Source organism: Globicephala melas, chromosome 4, assembly GCF_963455315.2.
Source record: "Globicephala melas chromosome 4, mGloMel1.2, whole genome shotgun sequence".
Classification (NCBI taxonomy): domain Eukaryota; kingdom Metazoa; phylum Chordata; class Mammalia; order Artiodactyla; family Delphinidae; genus Globicephala; species Globicephala melas.
Genome location: NC_083317.1, coordinates 131,263,620 through 131,286,300, shown reverse-complemented (window position 1 = coordinate 131,286,300; position 22,681 = coordinate 131,263,620). Strand labels below are relative to the sequence as shown.

Genomic DNA, 22,681 nt, shown 5'->3' with positions numbered 1-22,681 from the left:
CCTCCCAAATAGCTCTGAGGAACTGCTCAGAAGAGGTAAGGTAAGAGGCAGGATATATTGGAGGTTTTTGCTGGAAAACAACATATGGTCGAACATCAAAAGATTACTGCTAATCACAAGAAACTGACATCTCAAGTTAATTTTAGTGCTTTCCTATATAAAGGAAGATGCAGAGTCTGGGCTCATTGAAATTATTTCTTCAATATGCATCTTAACTCTCTGGGGCCAGTATCCAAAGCACAGAAGACTTCCTGTTTTTCTCCACCCTGAGTTCTCTGGGTGCACCATGGGGCTGGGGGCAGCTGCAGGGGCTAATGGCCTGGTCCTTCTGGAATGGTGGGCAACATTCTTTGTTTACTGGAATGGCAAGCAATGTTCCCTGTCCACAATCATTACAGATACAATAGAAGCAAATAACCTCAAAAGCAGAGATGGCCGTCAAACATAGTAAAACAATTAGGAAGTGATGAGTAGTCATTACCTTTGTATTTTGAGTATTTGTTACCTTTGCTTTTAGTATAATTTATGTAATTGTAAGTTCACATAATTAAAATTTTCTTGGTGGCTGTGTTTAACAACCGGCTCACGAAACTCCTGAAATATTTATTTAACAGTCTGTCCTGGCAAGCAGGTACAAGCCAGTACAAGCCAGCTCCAGCATGTGGGAGGGCCACACCTGTAGGCAGTAAATCCAGCTTCTCTCCCTCTTCCTTTCCTGTCCTCAGTCCCAGGGAAGGTTTCATGGTTTTCCCAGGTATAGAGACAAAGATGGTCCCTGTCCACTGCAGGCACCACACTTACTTTTGGCCTTGGCCACCATCCCAGTCCTCTGCCTGTGCTACACCTCAGCCAACGTCCCAGCCCTGGACCCACCGCCTGGCTCTTTCCCGGCTGGGGGTGCTGAGCCACCCCTGACACCCAGAGGACATGGCCTCTGTGGGGCTGAGGGCCGCGGGAGGACAGAGGAAGGCTCTCTACGCTCAGCAATGGCCTGGAGGTCTATTTTAGGATCCAGTCTGTGGAGATGGGGAAGCACGGCCAGCAAACTGTGCTTTGGCAAGTCAGGGCCTATAATTAGCCTCCACTTGAGGGTCGAATAAACCCTTGGTTGTTACTAAACAACAGTGAAAGCAGGAACCTCCAGCTTCCCTGAGCCCAGAGCTGCCCAGCCTCCTTGGACAGACATTGGACAGAACCTCCCCATCTGCTGGGCAGCGTCCAAAGTGTCCCAGGCAGCATCCTGTCCTCAACCCCAAGTAAGGAAAAGCAAGTACAGAGCCCTGGCCTCGCCTCCCATCAGCCTGTATCTCCTACTGACTCCTGCACCGTTGCTCCCGGCAGCCTCTTACTTATGAAGAGTCTGTAGTCCGCTGGGCAGATGTCACCGATTCACACACAGGGGACAGTTGCTGCTGGGCGGAGCAAATCCCAAGTCAAAAGGCAGCACATGCAAGCGCTAGTGTGTTTGTTCTGGACGGTGGGACATAGGTGACTGCATCCCCAGGCATCTTTCTGCTTTTCCAGAATTGTGTGCCTCTGAATATGGTACACGTATATCCCCCCACGCCCCAGGGTTGGGTTTTGTTTTCTACTTTTTCTGTCCACCCGCTGCATGTTTTCAAAGCAGAAACAAAACAGAGCTGTACCCACGTGAAGAGTTTAAGCCTCAAGCTCCCTCACTTGCACGTCCCCCTTTGTATTAGTAATTTTTTGTTCTTTTTCTTAAAGGCAGTCTCCCAACTTGTACAAGCTCCAAGCCCACATCTGCCCGCATCTGGCCCTGCACGGCCACCTACTCTAGAACACTTTGGAAGCCATCATGTCTGCAGCTGGGGTTTTTGAGCCCATGGTCTGGACACCTGCTATGACTCAAGGTCCCGTGCTAGGGTGGAATATTTGCCATGGGCCCCACTGTGAGAAAACGAGCAGGGTAATTGCCCTGGGCTGCAAATTCATCATCTGCAAAATGGCATCACGGAGCATCCAAAGACAAGGAAAGGGGCTCCTAAATGTGGGTGCAGCAGCGTGTGAAGGAGGACGAATAGAGGGCTGGGTCAGAGCAGCCAAAGCCAGTCCTCAGAGGCCTCACATAGCCAGAGCCTTTGAATTAACTATATTCAACGATATTAACTCTATGTTCTTATTTTCTGTATTCTTTTTTTTTTTTTTTTTGGCTGTGTTGGGTCTTCGTTTCTGTGCGAGGACTTTCTCTAGTTGCGGCGAGCGGGGGCCACTCTTCATCGCGGTGCACGGGCCTCTCACTGTTGCGGCCGCTCTTGTCGCGGAGCACAGGCTCCAGACGCGCAGGCTCAGTAGTTGTGGCTCACGGGCTCAGTTGCTCTGCGCCATGTGGGATCCTCCCAGACTAGGGCTCGAACCTGTGTCCCCTGCATTGGCTGGCAGATTCTCAATCACTGTGCCACCAGGGAAGCCCCATTTTCTGTATTCTTGATGCTGTGGCAGCTGGGGCCTCATTGACAGGGAGAGACCGCCCCATTGTAAGGCTAGTGAATCCTAGAGATAGGAACCACTTACCTGTGAGAGTGCCTTTGAGATGCAAACCAACCCATCCTGAGTCATTACCCCAACCTGCCTCCCCTTGCTGGGGCTCACACTCCAAGAGGCAATATTCCTCTGCTCTGACCACCCAGGGCTGGGTACCAGACAACAAGGGACCACCCCTATAGCCCAGAGACCACTGAAATTATTCAAACCTGCTGTGCCCATTCCTTCCCATGAAAACCACAATAAAGCCTTTTGCCCATGCTTTCCCCTGTCCCCTTCTGCTTCCTGACCAACCCTGGTTCTTCTCTGTATTGCCCTACATGGTATGGCTGCCCCCTCCTCTTGGGAACTGTGAGTAACAAATGATCTTTGCAATGTCAGTTGTCTCCTGATCTGTTGGCCTCTCCATACCAGAATAAAAACAAAATCCCGGGTACATCTTAAAACACCCTTCTTGGGGGCTTCCAGAAAATGATCTCCAGACCTGGGACAGGGGAAGACTGGGAATGGCTCACCCATGGTCACACAATTCATTCATGCAGGCATTCACTCAACAGGTGTTGATGGAATGTCCACCACAACCAGAGCTTGGAGACACAGCAATGAACAAGGAGTTGACCCTGGGAAGGGCCACTTCAGCACAGTGGGATGAGGGCTTTGCTGGGGAAACCAAGGGAGCACAGGCGTGGCAAGTCCCAGATCTGGGTGGAAGGGATGGAGCTCCCCTGTTCCAGTAGGGTCATCCTGTGCTGTTTGTCCACTTCATTGAATTTCCCACCAGCAACCTCATCTTCTCTCTGCTGCAGCCCTGCCCTGACGCACACTGGGGAGCAGGCAACTGGGGTCTCCCCCTCCCTGGTCCTTCTCATCTTACTCCGGTCTCTGACCTCTGGTGCCGGAAGTCCTCCACCAAGTCAGCGAAGAACTTCCAACTCATTTACTTTCAAGGGCATAGGACTGATAAGAGCTTAAAACAGTGATTTGCAACCTTCTTTTTTTTTTCAGTTTTATGTATTTTTATTAAACATAATTTACATATAGTAAAATACACAAATCTTAATGGTACATCTTAACAAATTGTTACCTATTATACATCAGTGTAATCACCAGATCCAGATATGGAACATCTTTATCACTCCAGAAAGTTTCCTCAGATTTGCATCCTTATTTTAAAGTAACAGTTAGTTTATCCCCCATCCCAAGCTGCAGATTTATCCGAAAGCCAATATGTAAAAAATATATTTATTTTAAAAAGAAGTTTCTCAGGTTAAGAAGATGACTATCCTCCCAATCCCACCTGTGGGGAACCCTGAGGGGTGCTGAGGGCCAAGTTTGAAAAATCATTCTTCCCCATGAAACCCCCGAACTGTGTGTACAATATTTATGAACATACATAAGCTGTATGTACAATGTTTATGTTCACATGTATGTTCTGAGAGTGGACAGAATTCTAGAGCTGAGCTGTCCAGTTCTGGAGCCACCTGTGGCCACCTGCGGCTATTTAAATGTAAATTAGTTAAGATTAAATAAAAGTAAATGTTCAGTTCTTCAGTTGCCTTTGCTACATTTTGAGTGTTCAGTAGCCACGTGTGGCCACTGTGCTGGACCACACAGTGCAGATCAGTTCCATCATCACCGAAAGTTCTATTGGGTAGCAGTGGTCCAGAGATTTCATCAGCTTCCCAAAGGCATCCATGACCAGAAAATGTTAAGAGACACTAAGTCAAGCCAGTGAAACTTCATTTAAGGAGCCAGAAATTTCACTGGAGAGCCGAAAGCTCATCATTGTGACAGAGGCCACAGACAAGTCTGCCTTGAGCAATCTTTTTGCTCCAAAAATCCAACCCTAAAAGCTCTTAGAAGACACCAAGATTTTATGCTTATTGTCTACCTCACCCCCTCTTTCTTAGAGAGGGACACTTGAATTCTAAAAATATTTGCCATGAGAAAGTGCTCTCAGCGTCCCAGGGCCTCTGTGCCCAGCGCGAGGCACCATTTGAAGTAGGAAGACATCGCAGTGACCTTGTCCTTTGGTGTGTGGTCGTTCTAGGTGGGCGAGGCAGTCCTGGAAAACGCACGGCTCATGCTGCAGACGGAGAATATCCAGGCGGGCGCTGACGACTTTAAGGAGAGGTAACGCTCCACAGCCGAGGGGACAGTCCCTCCGTGCCCCAGACTCCTGGGCCACTCGGGTAATGCGGCCCCCGAGTCTGCAGCATGCACCCCAGCCTCGTGGAAGGCTGGGTGGGATAACAGCATCCCCAGGAGAATCCGGAGCCAAGAATATCTGGTTCAAACCCTCCTTGTAGACACAAGTAGGTCCCAAGGCCTCAGAGATTTTGCCAGTGTCACTTGGCTTAGAGCCAAGAGGTCTCAAAACCTAGTGTTCATGAGAATCACCTGAGGGACTGATAGAAAACGCAGATTGCTGTGCCCACCCTCAGAGTTTCAGATTCAATAGGCCTCAGGCGGGACCTAAAACTTACATTTCTACCCAGTTCCCAATGATGCTGATCCTGCTGGTACTGGGACCAAATTTTGAGAACTACTGGTTTGGAGCAATGCTTCTCAATCCTGGCTGCATATGAGAATTACCTGGGCACTTAAAACTGCCAGTGCACAAGCCCCACAGACATTAGTGGGGGTGGGTCCTGGCCTCTGTATTTTTAAAGTTCACCAGGCTTTCCTGATGTCCATCCAGCCTTGAGAACCACCTCTTTGGAGTCTAATAGTGTTTCCTATAATGTGGCTGATGAAGATCACTTTAAGTGGTATAAAGATAAACATTTTAATTTTAATAGTCATGTATTTATTTATTTATAAATTTATCTATTTATTTATTTATTTTTGGCTGCACTGGGTCTTTGTTGCTGCACACGGGCTTTCTCTAGTTGTGGTGAGCGGGGACTACTCTTTGTTGCAGTGCATGGGCTTCTCATTGTGGTGGCTTCTCTTGCTCCGGAGCACAGGCTCTAGGCGCACGGGCTTCAATAGTTGTGGCACAAGGGCTCAGTAGTTGTGGCGCACGGGCTTAGTTGCTCTGCGGCATGTGGGATCTTCCCAGACAGGGAATCGAACCTGTGTCCCCTGCATCGGCAGGCAGACTCTCAACCACTACACCACCAGGGAAGCCCCATATATTTATTTTTATAGTTACCTTCTGTTTATGGCCCATGAAACTGTTTTTCCACTACAGTACTACCATTTATAGTGGCAATTTTAAAATTATTTAATATAAAGAGCTTTTAAAGTTTATTGATTTAAGATTTACTCTTTAAGTACATGAAGTTAAGGAACAACATAAAGTAAATAATGATACAGAAGATACACTTTTAGTGCAAAATCGTGTAGGTGAGTGGGGTTTGCAAAACACTGGCCTAATGGAGAAGCAAAATGAAGATGCCTTTTTATGGATGAACACAGTGATTTTGAGAATATTTTGAGGGGAAGGTATCCTGGGAGTTGAGCAAAAGTGTGGATGATGGGATTGTTATTCCCTAAATTAGCAAAGATGAAGAGGAAAGGCATATAGTTAAGAGTCTATGGGGAAGACCATGATCCCATGGCCATTCTTATCTTAGGAATAAGAAGGGTGTTGTGATGAAAAAGAGAATCTCCACCATCTCCTCAGATCCCCAGTCATTTCCTTTCTTTGAGACCAAGCTTCTCCACCTGCTAAAAGGCTTCCATTCACGCCACTCTGGAGTCAACCAGCCAGGGTTGCCGTCTTGCTCAGCACTGGTAGCCAAGGTCAGAGGCGCACAAAGAAGTGCAGCCATCATCCTGCCACTGACAACTCTCTGCATGATTAAAGACAGAGGCCAACTGGGACTTCCCTGGTGGTCCAGTGGTTAAGACTCCACACTCTCAATGCAGGGGGCCCAGGTTCGATCCCTGGTCAGGGAACTAGAGCCTGCCTGCTGTGACTAAAAGATCTCGCAGGCCACAACTAAAAAGATTCCGCATGCCACAACTAAAAAAGATCTTGCATGCTGCAACTAAAGATCCCATGTGCCACAACTAAGACCTGGCACAGCCAAATAGATAAATAAATATTAAGAAAAAAAAAAAAGATGCCAACAGACATTGAACTATTCACACTAAATTTAAGGTAGAATTTAATTAAGTGTGATTAAGGTAGCATCTGACTGAAATGTTTTTCACTCATTCATTCATTTATTCCTTTTGGCATGAATTCATTCATTCGTTTATTCATTCATACATACCTTTGTCCTGCCATTCAACAGAGTAGAATGTCAACTCACCGAAAGCCGGGGCTTGGTCTATTTTGTGCCCCAGTGTATCACCAGCACCTAAAAGAGTGCCAGCACATGATAGATGCTAAAAAAATATTTATCAAATGAGTTAATGAATGAATTCAACAAATGTTTGAATGTCCGCTTTGTGCCAGGCTCCTTGCCAGGTGCTGGGATTGAAGTGAATCAGGCATGGTTCCTGACTTCAGTGAGCCCACAGGTTGGTGGCAAAGACAGAGGGTGAACAGACAGTGATTACTGAGCAGATGTGCCATCACTGAGATGAGCCCAGATGAGGGGACTCATTTAGCCTGGTTACGGAGTGTTGACAAGAGATGATGCCTGATTTGGGTGCTAAACTCATGTAGAAGTTGAACAGGCAGATAAAGTAGGCATGACTTTCCAGGCAGAGGGGACAGTGTGTGCAAAGGCAGGAGGACATTAGAAGACATGGTGCATTAGTGGAATCCCAAGCACCCCAGGATAACTGGGGCATATAGAGTGAATGAAGGGGAGACAGATCCTGGAGGACCATGCCCGCCATTCCAAAGGGCTTGAAATTATCTGAGAACAGAGGAGACCCATAGAAGGGGTTCGAGCAGTGGTTCATCATGACCAGATTTTAGCTTTAAAGGAAGATTTGTAGGGTGGAGAGGACAGGCAGGCAAATGAGCAGGAAACAATGGGAGTGAAGGGTTTCAACTGATGGAGAGGTAAGGTCTGGATTGGGAAGTAAGTTGAGATCAGATTATTGAGGATGACACTTAAGGCATCTGAGCAGAGGAGTGACTCCATGTGGTTAAGGAGAGTCACTCTGGGGGCAATGCTGTGGGCCTGGGAAGACAACAGGAGGCGTAGTTCAGGGCCTGCCTGGGATGGTAGCAATGGGCAGACTTGAGGGGTGGGTTGAAGAACTAACCGGCTGGATTTGAAAATTATCTACATAGACAGCCTGAAAAGAGAAGGTTAAAGGTAAGTTCCAGACTTTGAACTTGGGTAATTTAGAATGTGATTCTTTGAATGAAATAGAAAATTGGGGAGGGACCGCTTACCTAAAATTCAGGGTTTGACAATAAGTTTGGTTTTGAGGAAGCTGAGTAGAGCTGATGGTGGAGGAGCCAAGCAGAAATGATGGGACGCCATAGACAATGTTGTGTTAGAGTGGCCTGCAGGTCAAGGCAAGACAGCTCTGGGTGTCATGAGCACCCAGGGGTTCTAACCGAAGCACCATTCAAAATGGGGCAGTGAAAAAAAAGCTAAAAGTGTAACAGCAGCCTTGGGGGATATCACAGAGTTATCCCTCAGAGGACTGCCAAGAAAACGGGCTGTAGGAGACCAGAACCTCCAGTTATGCTGAATGGATCATGTGCTGAAAGGGACCAGGCTCCCTGGAGAGGTGAGCAAAATAGGACTCCAGAGGCACGTGGGGGATTCTTCCAGCTTGGGTCAAAAGAGACCAGTGGTTGAGAGTCCGCCTGCCGATGCAGGGGACACGGGTTTGTGCCCCAGTCCGGGAAGATCCCACATGCCGCGGGGTGGCTGCGCTCGTGAGCCATGGCCGTTGAGCCTGCGCGTCCGGAGCCTGTGCTCCGCAACGGGAGAGGCCACAACAGTGAGAGGCCCGCGTACCGCCAAAAAAAAAAAAAAATTAAAAAAAAAAAAAAAGAGACTAATCCCCGTCATATGAGTGGGTTTCCATTTCAGCTGGAAGGATAGGACTTGTTTACAAAAGAACTAAATGTTAATAAGAATGCAATCCTTCAAAAAGAATAAATTTGGATAGAAAATCTAATTCCACATATAGAGCACAGAAAAACGCTTCAGAAACCAGCCCCCAAGTGCTGATTCAAATGTACAGGTCCAACTCTGAGGGAAGTCTCTGGTGGTATGCCACCACTGAGGACTCTGTCCTCAGTCCCTTCATTTACTATTTTTAACTGCAAGGTGCTTGAAAGCAGGCGTGGCAAAATGGCAGATGATAGAAAGCCAGTTGGGGTGGTGAAGAGTAGAATGACAGAATCACGATTCTGATCCCAATACGTTGGAACAATGGACCAATGACATTGAAAGAGGATAAACATAAACTCCGATTCCTGGGTTCAAATACCAGTTGCACCCAGGAGGACAGGGAAATTGGGCTGAAAGTAGCTTTTGTGAAAAATGTTCAGGATGTCTACTTGGCAGAGACTCAATATTAGTTAGCAGCAAATACAGCTAATCAAAATGAAATGAACGAACATACAAACAAACAAACCCCACAATACAAATCTTAGAATGGGTGATGAATAGAATTAAAGGGTTTAAACAAAGGAGCAGACAATCCCACAAGACCCTGAAGTAATCAGGTAACATCTGGAGTTTTGCATTTCATTCTCTGTATCACATTTTAAGAAGGACACAGACCAATTGGAGCATTTCAAGTCATTCCAAACATATATCTTAAACCTGCTGCTGCAAAAACAAAAATGAAAGGGTCATAGTCCCTGCCCTCGATAATGACGAATATGAAAACCCATTTGTATGAAATATGGAGGAAGGAAGTAGGAATGCTTAACCTGAGGACAAAAAGTCTTGCAGGGGTGTAGGGGATGGAGATGGGGGACAAGAGAGTGACATAAGAGAGTGTCTCCAAATATTTGTAGGACTGCCAGTGGAAGGATTAGACTGACTTTGTGTGTTCCAGTGGGTGGAACTCAGACTTTTTCAGGAATAGAGACTAGAGCTCTTGAAGGAAGCAATCTGCAATAGTTACAGCTGTCTAAAAATGGTATGATGGCCTTGGGAGATGATGAGGTCCCCGTTGCTGGAAGTATTGAAGCAGAGCCTGCGTGATCACCTATCAAAAATGCCATCAGGGATTGTCATCAGGCAGGAGTTTGGATAGTTGAACAAGAAATTCCTTTAAAATTCTAAGACCTTGAGAGGCTTTCTGAAACGAGAGGTGTGAGATTTCTCCCTTCTGTGGATGGATGAAGGTAAGGTGTGAAATTTGGCTGAGTGGAAGGCCGTGGAAGAAAGGAGTGCCACTGGGAGAAACTGCCAAAGATGTTGGGTAGTTGTTAGAAAAAAGGCCCTGTGCAAACCAGAGATTGAAACAACGCAGAGGGGGCAGTTTCAGACTTGTGTCTGAGTGTATATGTGTGCCTGTGTGCTTCTGCATATTTCGTATGCAAATCCAGGTTTCTGGTTTCTCAAGAGAAGGGAATACCCCTTCCCACGCTGCAGTGATGGGGAGGGCTGGGCAGCAGCACCGTTTTAGGTGAAGCATGTGCTGTCCTACACATGTCAATCCCCACCTCTATGCTGTTGCCCAGACCTGGCCCTCATCCCTCATCTACATTCCCCACTTGGTCCCTGAAGGCATTTGGGTTTGCAGCCACGGTCCTGAAATTTTACCTGGGCTTTGGGGGAGAGGAACCATGCACGTTCTTCATTTGGGGATCACCAGCACACAGCCTGGGACTTAGCAGATTCTCAGTAATGTTCGTTAAAGGATCCCCAGGTGAAAAGGATGACAGATCAGCATAATGATGACAACACTGGTCCCCTTACCTGGATCTGACCTCTTGGAGAAGCTTTCCCTAGAGCTCTGTGCTTCCAGTGCCCCATGAGGATGGCACCTAATTAATCCCTGTGCCCTGTTATCAGAAGTTGGCTGCAATCGCTTTCATTTTAATAAATCAACAGGCAGCAATTGCATTAACAGTGTCCTCAAACCCATTGGAACAGTGACTTTTAACATTCATTGCTAAAGTATCCCATAATTGGTCTGTTGGTCACATTTATAATCTGATTATTTTTCTTTGGGGTCACCCAGCTCTGCTGATTGAGTTCCTTTACCTACAGATATGAAAATGAGCAGCCGTTTCGAAAGGCGGCGGAAGAGGAAATTAACTCTCTGTATAAAGTCATTGATGAAGCGAATTCGACAAAAAAGGATCTGGAGAGTCAAATAGAAAGCCTGAAAGAAGAACTTGGCTTTCTGTCAAGGAGCTATGAAGAGGTAGGTGGGGGCCCTCACCTGTCGGGCTGAGCTTCACAACACAGGTGACGCTCCACGTCACTTGCCCAGGGCTGCAGGCAAAATGCCAGTAAAATATTCCCAACTTCTTGTAATGGGTGAGGTTACCCTGAGTTTCAAACTCAAATGGCTTCAGGGACCAGGCCGGTACATAAATGGGGAGGCAGCTGGTCCAAGCAGTAGTGAGTGATGGAACGTGTGTTGAATTGGAGGGAGCATCCCCTAAGCTTTCTAGTTCAGATTTTTTTTTCAACACTGTACTGGACAAACAAAATAACTCCGAGAGTAGACCCAGGCTGTGGTTTAGTCACAATCAGTGAAATTAGGTTAGATCGTTGAGTGACAGGACTGAAGGGGACCGCCTGTGGTGATGTTGTCCAGTGTCCTGCAGACCTGCAGTGATTGTAAACAACCTCACACCGGTCAAGATCCAAACAGTGCTTGCAGTTGGAAAAAGTCAAAACCCATTTAACCATGTTCACATTGGGAAGCTCCTTCTTTTGTCCAACTGTAAGCTAACCAGGAATCAATAAGCCCACTTCCTCCTGTCCTCAGCTCCATAGTTTGTCACCACTCTCTAAAGGTAACGCTTTAAAAACTCCACAGTTATCTTTAAATCTCTTTCCGCCTCCTCTGACTTTATGAAATTCATAAATTTCATCTTGCTGCTATTGCTTACTCTGTGTTGTTATTTTGTTATTTATTTATTTTGATCTTTGCTTTGGGTGGGCATGGGTTTGTGAAGAGTAGCCTAAGAAATGCATCCTGGGGAAAAGAGAATATAGAGCCCATGCTGGGAAGAGGACCAGGGACTTTGCCTGTCTTTGTGAAGCCCCATGTTTGGCAGCAGCAAAATGAGAAGCAAAGTATTGCCCACAGAGCTGGGCTTCAGCTGGCTAGAATTCTGTGTCTTTTCTTTCTCCTCTGGAACTCACTGAGGTATATGTTGTCATTTTCAGGATGTGAAAATGCTATACAAACAGCTGGCAGGGTCTGAGCTGGAACAATTGGATGTTCCCATTGGCACTGGGCTGGATGACATCCTTGAGACGATCAGAATTCACTGGGAGAGAGATGTCGAAAAGAAGTGGGCGGAAGCAGGAGCCTTGCTCCAAGCTAAGGTAAGAGGCAGGACCAGCATCCTCACTCTGCCCTCTGCAGAAGGAGGCCAAGCAAAGATGAGTAGCAGCCAACATGCAAAAGAAGAAAAGCAACAATTTCAATCTCGTTAGACAGAAAAGAAATGCAATTTAAAACAAAGCTTTCTGTTTACCTGTCTAAATGCAGAAAAAGTTTAAAATGGTAATACTCAGTGCTGGCAAGCATGTGGAAAAGTGGGTGCTCTCCTGAGTTGTTGGGGAGCACAAACCCATGTGACATCTTTGAGGAAGGGATTTGATGACATGTACCAAGAATCATAAAATGCTCCTGCCTACCACTTGAATAATCTAGACCCCATCCTGAAGATATAACTGAAAATACAGATAAAGTGTACATCCAGCTATACCCACTGAAGCCTTCATTATTATAAGGGTGAAAAAAATTGGGAAGAAAACTGGATAAATATTTAATAACAGGAGAAAGACTAAGCCACAGCCTAACCATGCAATAAAATATCAGGCAGTTATTAGAAATGGTATTTATGAAGCATTTATAGCAATATGGAAACTGCTCAGGCAATAAGGTAAAATGGGGAGAAAAAAGAGAGTACAGATTGGTATGTACCAGGGGTCAGCAAACTTGTTCTGTAAAGGACAAGATAGTAAATATTGAGGCTTCCTGGACAAGATGGTCTCTGTTGCAATACTCAGCTCTGCCACTGTGGTGTGAAAGCTGCTGTGGACAGAAGGTAACCAGTGAGCATGGCTGTGTTCCAATAAAACTTTATTTACAGAAACAGGAGGTGGGCTGGATTTGACCTTCGGGCTGCAGTTGCCAACCCCTGCTATTCACAGTAGGTAAAGCATTCAAACAAAGAAACTAGGCATCAGGAAAAGGTCAGAACACAGTTTCTTGTACTTCAATTATACCTTAATAAAGCTGTGAAGAAAAGGTCTCCCTTAAAAAAAACATCAGAAAGAAAACTCTAAACTGTAAAAGTATTAGCATTAGCAGTGGTTATCTTTAAGTGTGGGACCCATTTCATGTTGTGATGTTTTTTCTTTCTTGTTTCCGAGTTTTTCTTAAGTTTTTTTTAAAGTAGTATGAATTATATTCATGGAGGGAAAGCATCTTTTATTAAACCTCATAAATAAGAAAGAAATTAACCAGAAAATAGAATGCACAGGGTTTGTTCTTCCCTTCCCCTTCTCCCACCCATTCATGATTCTGGAATTCTGAGGCAGAGGATTGAAAGAGCAGAAGAGGAAGGAAAGCATGAAGGAAGTGGGAAAAATAAAGTAGAATTTGAAAGAAGGCAAGAGGGCTGCTCCTGATTTCTCAGTGCCCATTGAGTGGGTCGCAATCCTGACTGCACAACAAAATTATTTCGGTGCACTTTCAAAGACACCCAGGCCCAAGACCAATTAAATCAGAAGGAGGAGAGGGACTTCATGGTTTTTAAGCTCACTGATGATTCTAATACACAGTAAAGTTTGGGAACCACAAGAGTTGATAAAAACTCCCAAAAGAAAACCGGGAGGACCTTTTCTGCTCTTTCTTCTCCCAGCCCTCCTCAACCCCTGCCCCCCAAGTATCAACAGGAAACTTCCCGGCAGAGTCTTCACAAGTCTGGATCCCCCAATGTTCTCCAGCCCAGAAAACATCTTCCACTCCCCAATTCTCCACCCCTTACCCCTTTTCAAAAGCTCTTCTTTCTAACCTTCAAATCCTTGGGCCAGGTCACTACAAACAATTTCCACGGTAAATAGTGCCTAGTCACTCCATGAAATACAGTCCCCATAACCAGTGAGAGGCAAAACCACACAAAGAGAAAGTGAAACCAAAGCAGATATATGGTTTGGGTCCATTGCTTCTTAGGGGACTCATGAATATTTATAATTAATGACCTTAGAGACCATCAACCCCACTCCCTCATTTTAGAGGTGAGGAAACTGAGACCCAGAGAGGGCAGTTGATGTCCTGAAGTTGCACAGCTGGTTGGAACACCACAGTTCAGCTCTCCTGGCTCTTGATCCAGGGATTTTTTTCTCTGCATTAGGCTGTTGGCTCTGCCTCCAAAGCTAAATCACAGTGGCCCAGGAATTTGCAGACTTGTTTCTGTCCCAACCCTCCTGGGGTCTACACCACACCATAGTGATTATCTCTTTGGGAAAGGGTGGAGGAGTATGGTAATTAACAGAAATTAATCCTGCGTAGTGTGAAAAAGAAAAAAAAAACTTCATTATTATTCACCCCTCACCCTCTTGAGAATCATCACCAGCCCAACAGTCATTCAAACATTAATTCTGAACAGATTCATTAGTGTGTTTTTTAACAGAGTAATCTGAAAGCTAGTCTCAGAGAAAACAGACAGTACTTGTTTCAGTTTGGCCGATGCTCCCTGGGCCTCTTGCAGAGAGGCGGAGCTCAGAAAATATTTGCAGAATGAGTGAATTCCTCTAATCATCAACAGAGATCAGAACTGACAGCCAGAAGTCCTCCAATAAATAGTTTTGTCAATTGCCGTCATGCCCTCGGGGGCTGACTTTTGTCCAGCCTGAACATCTCTTGTAGGTTTCTTGGCTGCAAAGCACAAATGTGAAACGGTTTAGCACACACTGCTTTCTAAACATTCTGCAGAGAGAATACAGACATGTATTTAATTACCTCTCAGCTTGGAGAGGCTAAAAATTAATTGACATTATTAATTTGTCTTCATTTAAGTTCCTCCAGAAACTGATGCTGAGACAAATATTGAAGTGTAGGTGGTTTCTTTGGAAGTTGCAGGAAGCAGAGAAGCAAACAAACAAAGAACACTGTTATCCAACCAGCTCCCACTGGGGGAGACTGGAGCATCCCCATGGGGGCCTGGGGAACGGTACAGAATACAGGAGAGGAGAGAGGCGAGGAAGCTGGGGTAGTAATACCCTCTCCCCTCAGTCATCTGCCGTCTGCTAGCGGAGTGACCTTTCAAAGACTTCAGAGAGAGCTCCCAGGGAGAGGTACAGAATCTGACAGAGAGAAGGAAGCTGGGGAGAACTAACATGTAGTGGCCCAAGGAGTCAAGGTGGATGCCATCAGCATCTGCTATCACTTTCCTGCCAACTCTTTTTATTCCTTAATCAGTAAAAGCTTATAACACCAGGTTCTCTCCAGCCACGGTGTTATAGATGTTGGGAACCTCAGTAGTCCAGTCTTTGGAGCTTCTCAGGTTGCATGATTCAGTGACTGGGAGATCACAGTGGTCCAGAGAATTTCCAGAGTGTTTTAAAGTCTGGCCCTTCCTTTTCTGTTTGATGTGGTTACCCAACTCAGGGTATTTGGGGATACTTCGAGAACCTCCAACAGCATGCCATACCACCCTCCACACCTCCTCCTGGCTAGCCATGGAACACACTTCCCAGTGTGCAACTGACAGACCTTAAAAAGACCATCTTGGGGAATACTGAAGGGTCACTATTATTCACCTGTTTCCTGGATTCATGTGCTGAGACAATTCCACTCTGTAGAGCGACAAACAAAAGAGAGAGTCCTGAGTGCAAGTATTCTGTACACTGACGTTGGCTAGATTAAGATTTCTCAGTGCCCTTCTTTCCTAAAACTTGCGGAACTTACGGATACATCGAAATCATCTGTCAATCATTGTTACAAGACCTAGAATTAAAAAATAAAACTGATAACCATGTGAGGCCATTTATGCTGGCTAGACCTCTGACATCCTTTCTGCTCATTCAATTCTCACAACAGCCTCAAAAGCAGGAACTCTTGTTATTCCCATTTCACAGATGTGTTTTCTGCTACCAGGAAAGAAGAAAGGGAGGGAAGGAAGGAGGAGAGAGAGCCAGGAGCTTCTAGTTTCCCTGCAGCCAGGCTGCTTGTACTAAGTTTTTCTTTCACAAATGCAGACATTTCAAGCATCATATCATCAACAGGAAAATGAAGTTCCAGGTAGCCAAAAAGACACTTTCAAAAATATTATGCAGGGCTTCCCTGGTGGCGCAGTGGTTGAGAGTCCGCCTGCCGATGCAGGGGACACGGGTTCGTTCCCCGGTCCGGGAAGATCCCACATGCGGCAGAGCATCTAGGCCCGTGAGCCATGGCCGCTGAGCCTGCGCGTCCGGAGCCTGTGCTCCGCAACGGGAGAGGCCACAACAGTGAGAGGCCCGCGTACCGCAAAAAAAAAAAAAAAATTATGCAGTTATAGTCTTTCATGTCCATGTCAGTCCATCACGATACATATAATCCCATGTTTCTTCCAACTGACCTTTTCCTTACAGTGTGCGGTCCTCCTGGAAACGGGGCCACCCTGAAGGCTAAGGGCTCCCAAAGTTTCAGAGTTAGGCTGCTTAGGGTTCAAAAGGTTGACCTACCCCACTTCAGTTTTCCCTTGATGGGATTGGAGGCCCTCCCCTCAATTCCCAGAAGCCAAATCTCTGTCCCTTTTTCACTGCAGCTGGGTGACGTGCACAGTAACCAAAGGCTTATTCAATCACCAGCGTGAGCTGGAGGGGGGTGGGTGGCAGCTCCTATGAGTCCCTCGGGGCCAGGAACTCCACAACAAGTAGATTGCTCCATGCTCCCTGCCCTGACAGTAGGTCACACTTGCGTCAGATCAGTTTAAGGTATTTGTGGTCAGAAACTTTATCTGAGCTATAACCATCATGCCTCAAACAGTCAGGATGACAGATTGTGGAGATGGTTAAGAATGAAGAGAGGTGAAGAGGTGGAAATGAATTGCGAGGTTTCCGGTTATTGATAGTCTTAGAGCTGCAGGAGGCACCAGACAGTGCCCTCTAATGGAAATCTCTGCAGTGATGAGGCTGTTCTGTAATCTGTGCAGAGTGCAGTGTGGCAGCTCAGCCACGTGTGGTTACTGAGTGCTTGAAATGTGCCTGATACACCTGAGAAACTGAATTCTTAATGTTATTTAATGTTTATGACTTCTTACATAAATATCTACATGTGGCTAGTGGCTACCATACTGGACAGCATAGGTCTAGATCTACCCATGAGAGACTAGAAGACTTGGGTAACATGTCACCATGTCATCCGTATTCACAAACAATAACTTGCTCTGTGAGGGCAAGTATTTTATACAGGCTGCTGTGTCTATGGCTTTTCTTTGCTTGCTTTTACCAAGAAGATTCAGTATTTTCTAGGATATATGAAATTAGATTAAATGGATTTCTGGCACTCAACTGTCCCTTGCTCTAGGCTCCAAGACAGCCTAGTATGGTCCTGCCATGATAGCCAATTGGGAGAGTTCCTTTGAGATAGCAGAATGCTGAAAGCATCTGTAATCTAGGGGTCCCTGTGTGCTGATGAGTTGGCTATAATCTCAATGGCTCTTCTGTGAAATAAGCACTGGCTTATTCCTCCTGGTGCGCTCACAGCAAGCACTGAAGATGAGTCACCTAGCATTTCTAAACCTCAAAATACGTCACAGAGCGAGTTTTGCAAAAGGGCCCCAGCTTGCTTTTATTTCTTTTTTTATTTATGCATTTTAATATCTAATACCTTCACTTGGTTCAAAATTCAAAATGATATACAGTGAAAAGTGTCATCCCACCCATGTCCCAGCCACCCAGTCTTTGTTGTAGGGTCAGTCAATGTTTTCCTTTTCCCACGTGCCCTTTCAGAGACATTTTATGCAGGTACAAGAAACGATGTATATATTTTCTTTTAACACAATTAGTAGCATTCAGAACATATTGTTTTTAGCTGCACAATATTGTACCACAGGGGGCAGCAAACTATGGCCCACAAGCCAAGTCTGACCTGCTGCCTGTTTTTCACAAATAAAGGTTTATTGGAACATAGCCATGCCCATCATTTACATATTGTCTATGGCTGCATTTGCATTACACCAGCAGAGTTGAATAGTTGCAACAGAGACCCTATGGCCTGCTAAGCCTAAAACATTTACTATCTGGCCCTTTGCAGAAAAAGTTGCCAACCCTTGTTCCAGCTAACAGGTATCCCAGGGTTTCTTTAACCTGTGCCCTGCTGATGAATGGTGGCTTCCAATCTTTAAGCTATTATAAATAAGACTAGTCACTGACTTTGTATGTCCCTCATTTCCCAATATAGAAATATATCCGCTGGATAAATTTATAGACATGGAATTGCTGGGGCAAAAATTATGTGCATCAGTAATTTTGATAAACATTGCCAAATTATCCTCTATAAAGGTTATAACAATTTATATTCTCATCAGAAATGTTTGAGCGTGTCCATTCCCTGCATCTTCATTGATACTGTGAGTTCTCACAGTTTGTGATCACTTTGTGATCTTTGCCAATATTATAGGTAAAAAATGGTTTTTCAGTATACTTTTATCTTGCATTTGTCATATTATGAGGAAGGTGGAACATCCTGTTACATGCTGAATTTCATCCATATTTGCTTTTGTGTGTACTATCAGATCATATCTTTTGCCCATTTTTATTAGGTCTGGGATTCTTTTTTACTGGTTTGTAGTGGCTCTTTGTAAATTAGAGAAATTAGTCCTCTCTCCGTGATATAAGTTGCAAATACCTTCCCAGTTTGTCACTTGTCTTTTTTTTTTTTTTGGCCACAGCACGAGGTTTGCAGGATCCTAATTCCCTGACCAGGGATTGAACCCAGGCCCTGGCATTGGAAGCTCAGAGTCCTAACCACTGGGACACCAGGGAACTCCCTGTCACTTGTCTTTTTACTTAATTTCGGGTAGTTCCAGCTGGCTTTCAAAACATATTGTTAGCCCGTAAGGAAGTGTTAGTATAGCTGTGTGCTACGGTGGTCTGCCCCAGCTGGTGTGGCTGGGGGCAGGAAGGTAGGGTAACAGACTAGGGAAAATAAAGAGACTGTCTCATCAAGGGGGCACTGCCAGTCCTTTACCCCACTACCCAGCACAGCCACATGTGGGGGGAGCCCAGGTCCTCATCTCCTATATTGCGTTTTCAACCCCACGACTGGTCAACACCCATCCACCATTGCATCCTCATCCTCATACCTTCCACCAAGGAATCTTCACTCACTCATTCACACTCCATTTGTCAACCACAAACCAAGCTGCAGGCCCCAGGCTTGGTGCTGTGGACACAACGTCCCTGGCTTCAATTCTTGCTCATCCGCAGCCACTGATTCTGACTATCTCAAAGCTGTTTTAGATATTTCTTAACAGTAACTCTTTCCCAGGAAAAGCGTAGGGATCTTACTTCGAAACTAGGAGATCTGCAAAGATAAAACAACCCAAATCCCTGAGAAATTAAGGTAAGTTGGCTCGTATCCAACACCTAGTCTCCTGGCAGGGACAGAGCAGAGGCGAGCCTTCTTAGGGATGGAATGATCTCCATGAACCCGAACAAAAATGCTGTCACTTAGACTTCTCCAATAATTACTTGCAGATGAAGAATATATTTTTCTCCTCAGAATACCCCTCCTTGCTGAGCCCCTTCTGCCTCGTTCATCGGCTGTGGGTGCTCACTCACGACCAATAGGGCAGCAAGTCTGCCAAGCCACACGCTCCTCTGTGTTTCCTTTGGCAGCTTCAACCGAGGCTGGGAATTGGTCCTACACCCTAAAGAGATACGCTTCAACAGCCAAGCAGCTCTCATGTAAGTTTAAGGAGAGACATGGCTCAGCCTAGCCAGGCCAGCTCTTCTGCCAGTGTTGATGTCTCACCGAGTGAGACATGCACTTCTTTTTAATTCCCACTAAGGAGGACCCATGTCTCTGGTGAAGACTGGATGGCATCCAGCTTTCTCCCAAGTGAATCCTACACCTGGCTGGGGTAGTTCAGGTGTGTGTGTGCTGCCTATCAAAATCTATCCTCAGCTAAATAACATTTATATGACACTGGGTGACTGGAAAGTGCCTTATAATCATTACAATAATGACAGCCGATCCTCCTAATGAAAAGGAGGTTTAATTCCATTCCTGGTAGATCTTCCTCTTCCGCAGTCCCAAGCCTGCACCTGAAACACGTTGTAGACTTCCAAGAAACATCGTTGGGCATGTTCCAGGGGTAAAAACCATGTTAGGTGCACGGGGGTGTTGAGGGGTGAGTAAGAAGTTGTTCCTGCGCACAAGGTGCCACAGTCTAGTGTGAGGTTGGCTGGGGTGCAGGTGGGAGACAACGGACAGAAAGACCACACCAGGCAGAGTGAGCTGTGCTGGGAAAGCAGGGCCAGCAGTGCATTTATTGAGGGTTTACAGAGCGCCCGACAGTGTCCTGAGCACTTGACAGGTCTGTTCTCATTTCATCTTCCCAACCCGAGATGAGTATTGTGATTTTATCCATTTTATAGAGGAGGAAACTGAGGCACAGAGAGGTTAGGTAAATCACACAGTTAGACCATGGCAGAGCTGGGATTCAAACCACATGTTCTGACTATAGAATCAACACTCTTAACTGCTTCTCTGACCCAGACAGACCTCATGGAGTGGGCGGACCTTGATTCATCCTCTTTTTTAAGGATGAGCACAAGTGACGTCTTGTATGAGGTTGGGAGGGCTTTGTCTTGAGGGACCAAAAGGTTAGGCCAGACTTCTTTCCAGACCACAAATCTGTGCCTTCCCTGTGGATAAGCTTCCTCTGTCATGCAAGATCGGGAACCCCTTTTTCCCCAAGGAGCCCACTGCTTTCCCTTTCTCCATGAAAGTGACCATAATGAGGTTCGTGTGATCCTGTGAGGTCTGAGAAGTTTAAGAGCAAGGCCGTTAGCTGTGCTCTGCAGCAGAGCAATACTCTCATAAAGCTGTCCCCCAGCTGCAAAAAACAGAGAGCTTGTGACTTGCTGGAACCCACACAGCAACTGCTCGGGGAAAGGCAGGCTGCACACGTCCACCCTTGAGGGCTCAGCCTGGACACGTGTTCTGCTAAGAACACACCAGCATCGTTGCTCTCCACATTTTGCCCCCCGCAAACTCTCACTCTCCCCTCACACCACAAAGTGGCCATTTTTTCCAATCGCCAAGGGTGTTTTGGGGAATGGCAACGCTAATTAGCCAAATGGGTGGGGTGTGGAGATGCCTCTTTTCCCCTCCATTTGGAGACCCTCCAATTCTTCATTCTGACTTACTCAACAGCCTGCTGCTCTTTGTCTGTCACATCCATCCTTCATGGGCAACATTGTGCCAATTTTTAAATTTTAATTTGAAAATTTTTACCATATTTCAAAATGCCAACATGCTTTCCTGCCCCAGAAACACAGCTGGAGTGCAAACCTGGGTGGCTCAGCTCGTGCGTCGTGGAGCCCAGAATTCAAGTTGGTTTGCAAGCCTGGGAACCAACATATCTGAACCTCAGCACACATCCCAGCAATGGCACTGAACGACAGATCAATCCTCCCTTCCCATGCTCAGGAGCTAGAACCACACACCTCCTATTTGGTCTGTGAGGAGAAATCTGTAGGCATTGGGTTGAAATGGAAACAGGAGTTATTATAATAACGAGAAAACATAAATCTAAAAAGCCATTGGAGAAGAACATGTAATACTTTTAGGTGAGTTAAAACAGTTAACTGTCCCCAGATGAAGGGCAAGTATCATTTGTGGCAAGCTGATTTGAGAAGGTCTGGGATGTGATATAAAACAAAACTGAAACCCACAGTGATCAAATTAATTTCTTTTTCTCTTTCCATCTTAATTTAAAAATGGTGCAAGAAATTTTCCATTTGGTGCTGGGGCATCATTAACACTTCTCTTATACTTATTAATTTTGACTTCCAACAAAGAGAAAGCCAGCTTTGAGACTCAGCAGCTTGGCAAGCAACATTTGCTAGAATATAATACAGTGGTTGCTTTAATTTTATTGATTTTTTTTCAGTTATCTTTTATCTATGGCAAATAATACAGTTTTATCAGTTTCTGTAGCAATCTAGAACTTTGCTTCCATGAACCAGGCATCACGTGGAAGTTTTAAATGCAGATTCCTGGGGCCCACTCAGGATCTCCTGAATCAGAATCTGCATTTTCACAAGGTCCCCCAGATGATGCTGACACACTTTAAAATCTGAGAACTTAACTGTAGTTTACATTTTAAAGACATTTATTTACAAAGAAAAAGTGAATTGGTTCAAATAAAAACAGTTTGAATTAGTATGCAGATATATGACAAACCATGCTGGTTGTCCAAGAATATTTGGGAAACACTTGGGTACAGCATTTTGCCAATAAAACTAAGACCTGGGGATTCATCTCTCCAGAGACCAGTGTGTGCCACTGAACTACCGAGTACATTATCTGGGTCGAGAGGAGGGACAGTTCATTCAGTGCCAGGGCTATGGCCTTGGCCAGCAGCTTTACCCCAGACCTGCCCACCAAGGCTTTAAAACATGCCTCCGTGGGACTGGACTTCCCCTCATGCCTGGCTCTTACCCATCCTGTGCTGGTGATGTTTCCCAGCTGCTCTCTGCAAGGAAATGTAAACATATGTTTTCATGTGCCAGTCAAATTCATAACACTACCTAAAAGGTAACATGAAAGTTTTTGTTGATGTTTTCTTTATGCAATTTTAAAAATAACACACTTTAAGATAAAATACTTTGCTCTTCCATTTGCATCTATAGCTTCAGTGTGACTTGCTATTTCTTGCGAAATCCACCAGACATTTTTATAATTCTGTCATCAACAATAGTGTCACAAAGTCAGATTACAGAAAAATGCTTGATTATTAATATCTGGTTAAGCAAATAGTCACTCACATCAATGATGAATGAGGATAGCTCTGCTATGAATTTTGGTTAATATTTGGATGAGTTCATTCATCAGCATTGTGAGTGACTTCTTTGTGAATCACATGATAATTTTCAGA

At 45.4% G+C, this 22,681-nt stretch overlaps 1 protein-coding gene across 1 annotated transcript in view; it reads left to right on the top strand.

Moving 5' to 3' along the window:
* BFSP2 (beaded filament structural protein 2) overlaps positions 1-22,681 on the top strand; it is a 69,710-nt gene that overhangs the window by 34,899 nt on the left and 12,130 nt on the right. Inside the window, exons 2-4 of the mRNA XM_030873465.2 lie at positions 4,556-4,638; positions 10,608-10,764; positions 11,742-11,903. Coding sequence (XP_030729325.1) covers positions 4,556-4,638; positions 10,608-10,764; positions 11,742-11,903 — 402 coding nt within the window. The remainder of the gene's footprint in view (positions 1-4,555; positions 4,639-10,607; positions 10,765-11,741; positions 11,904-22,681) is intronic.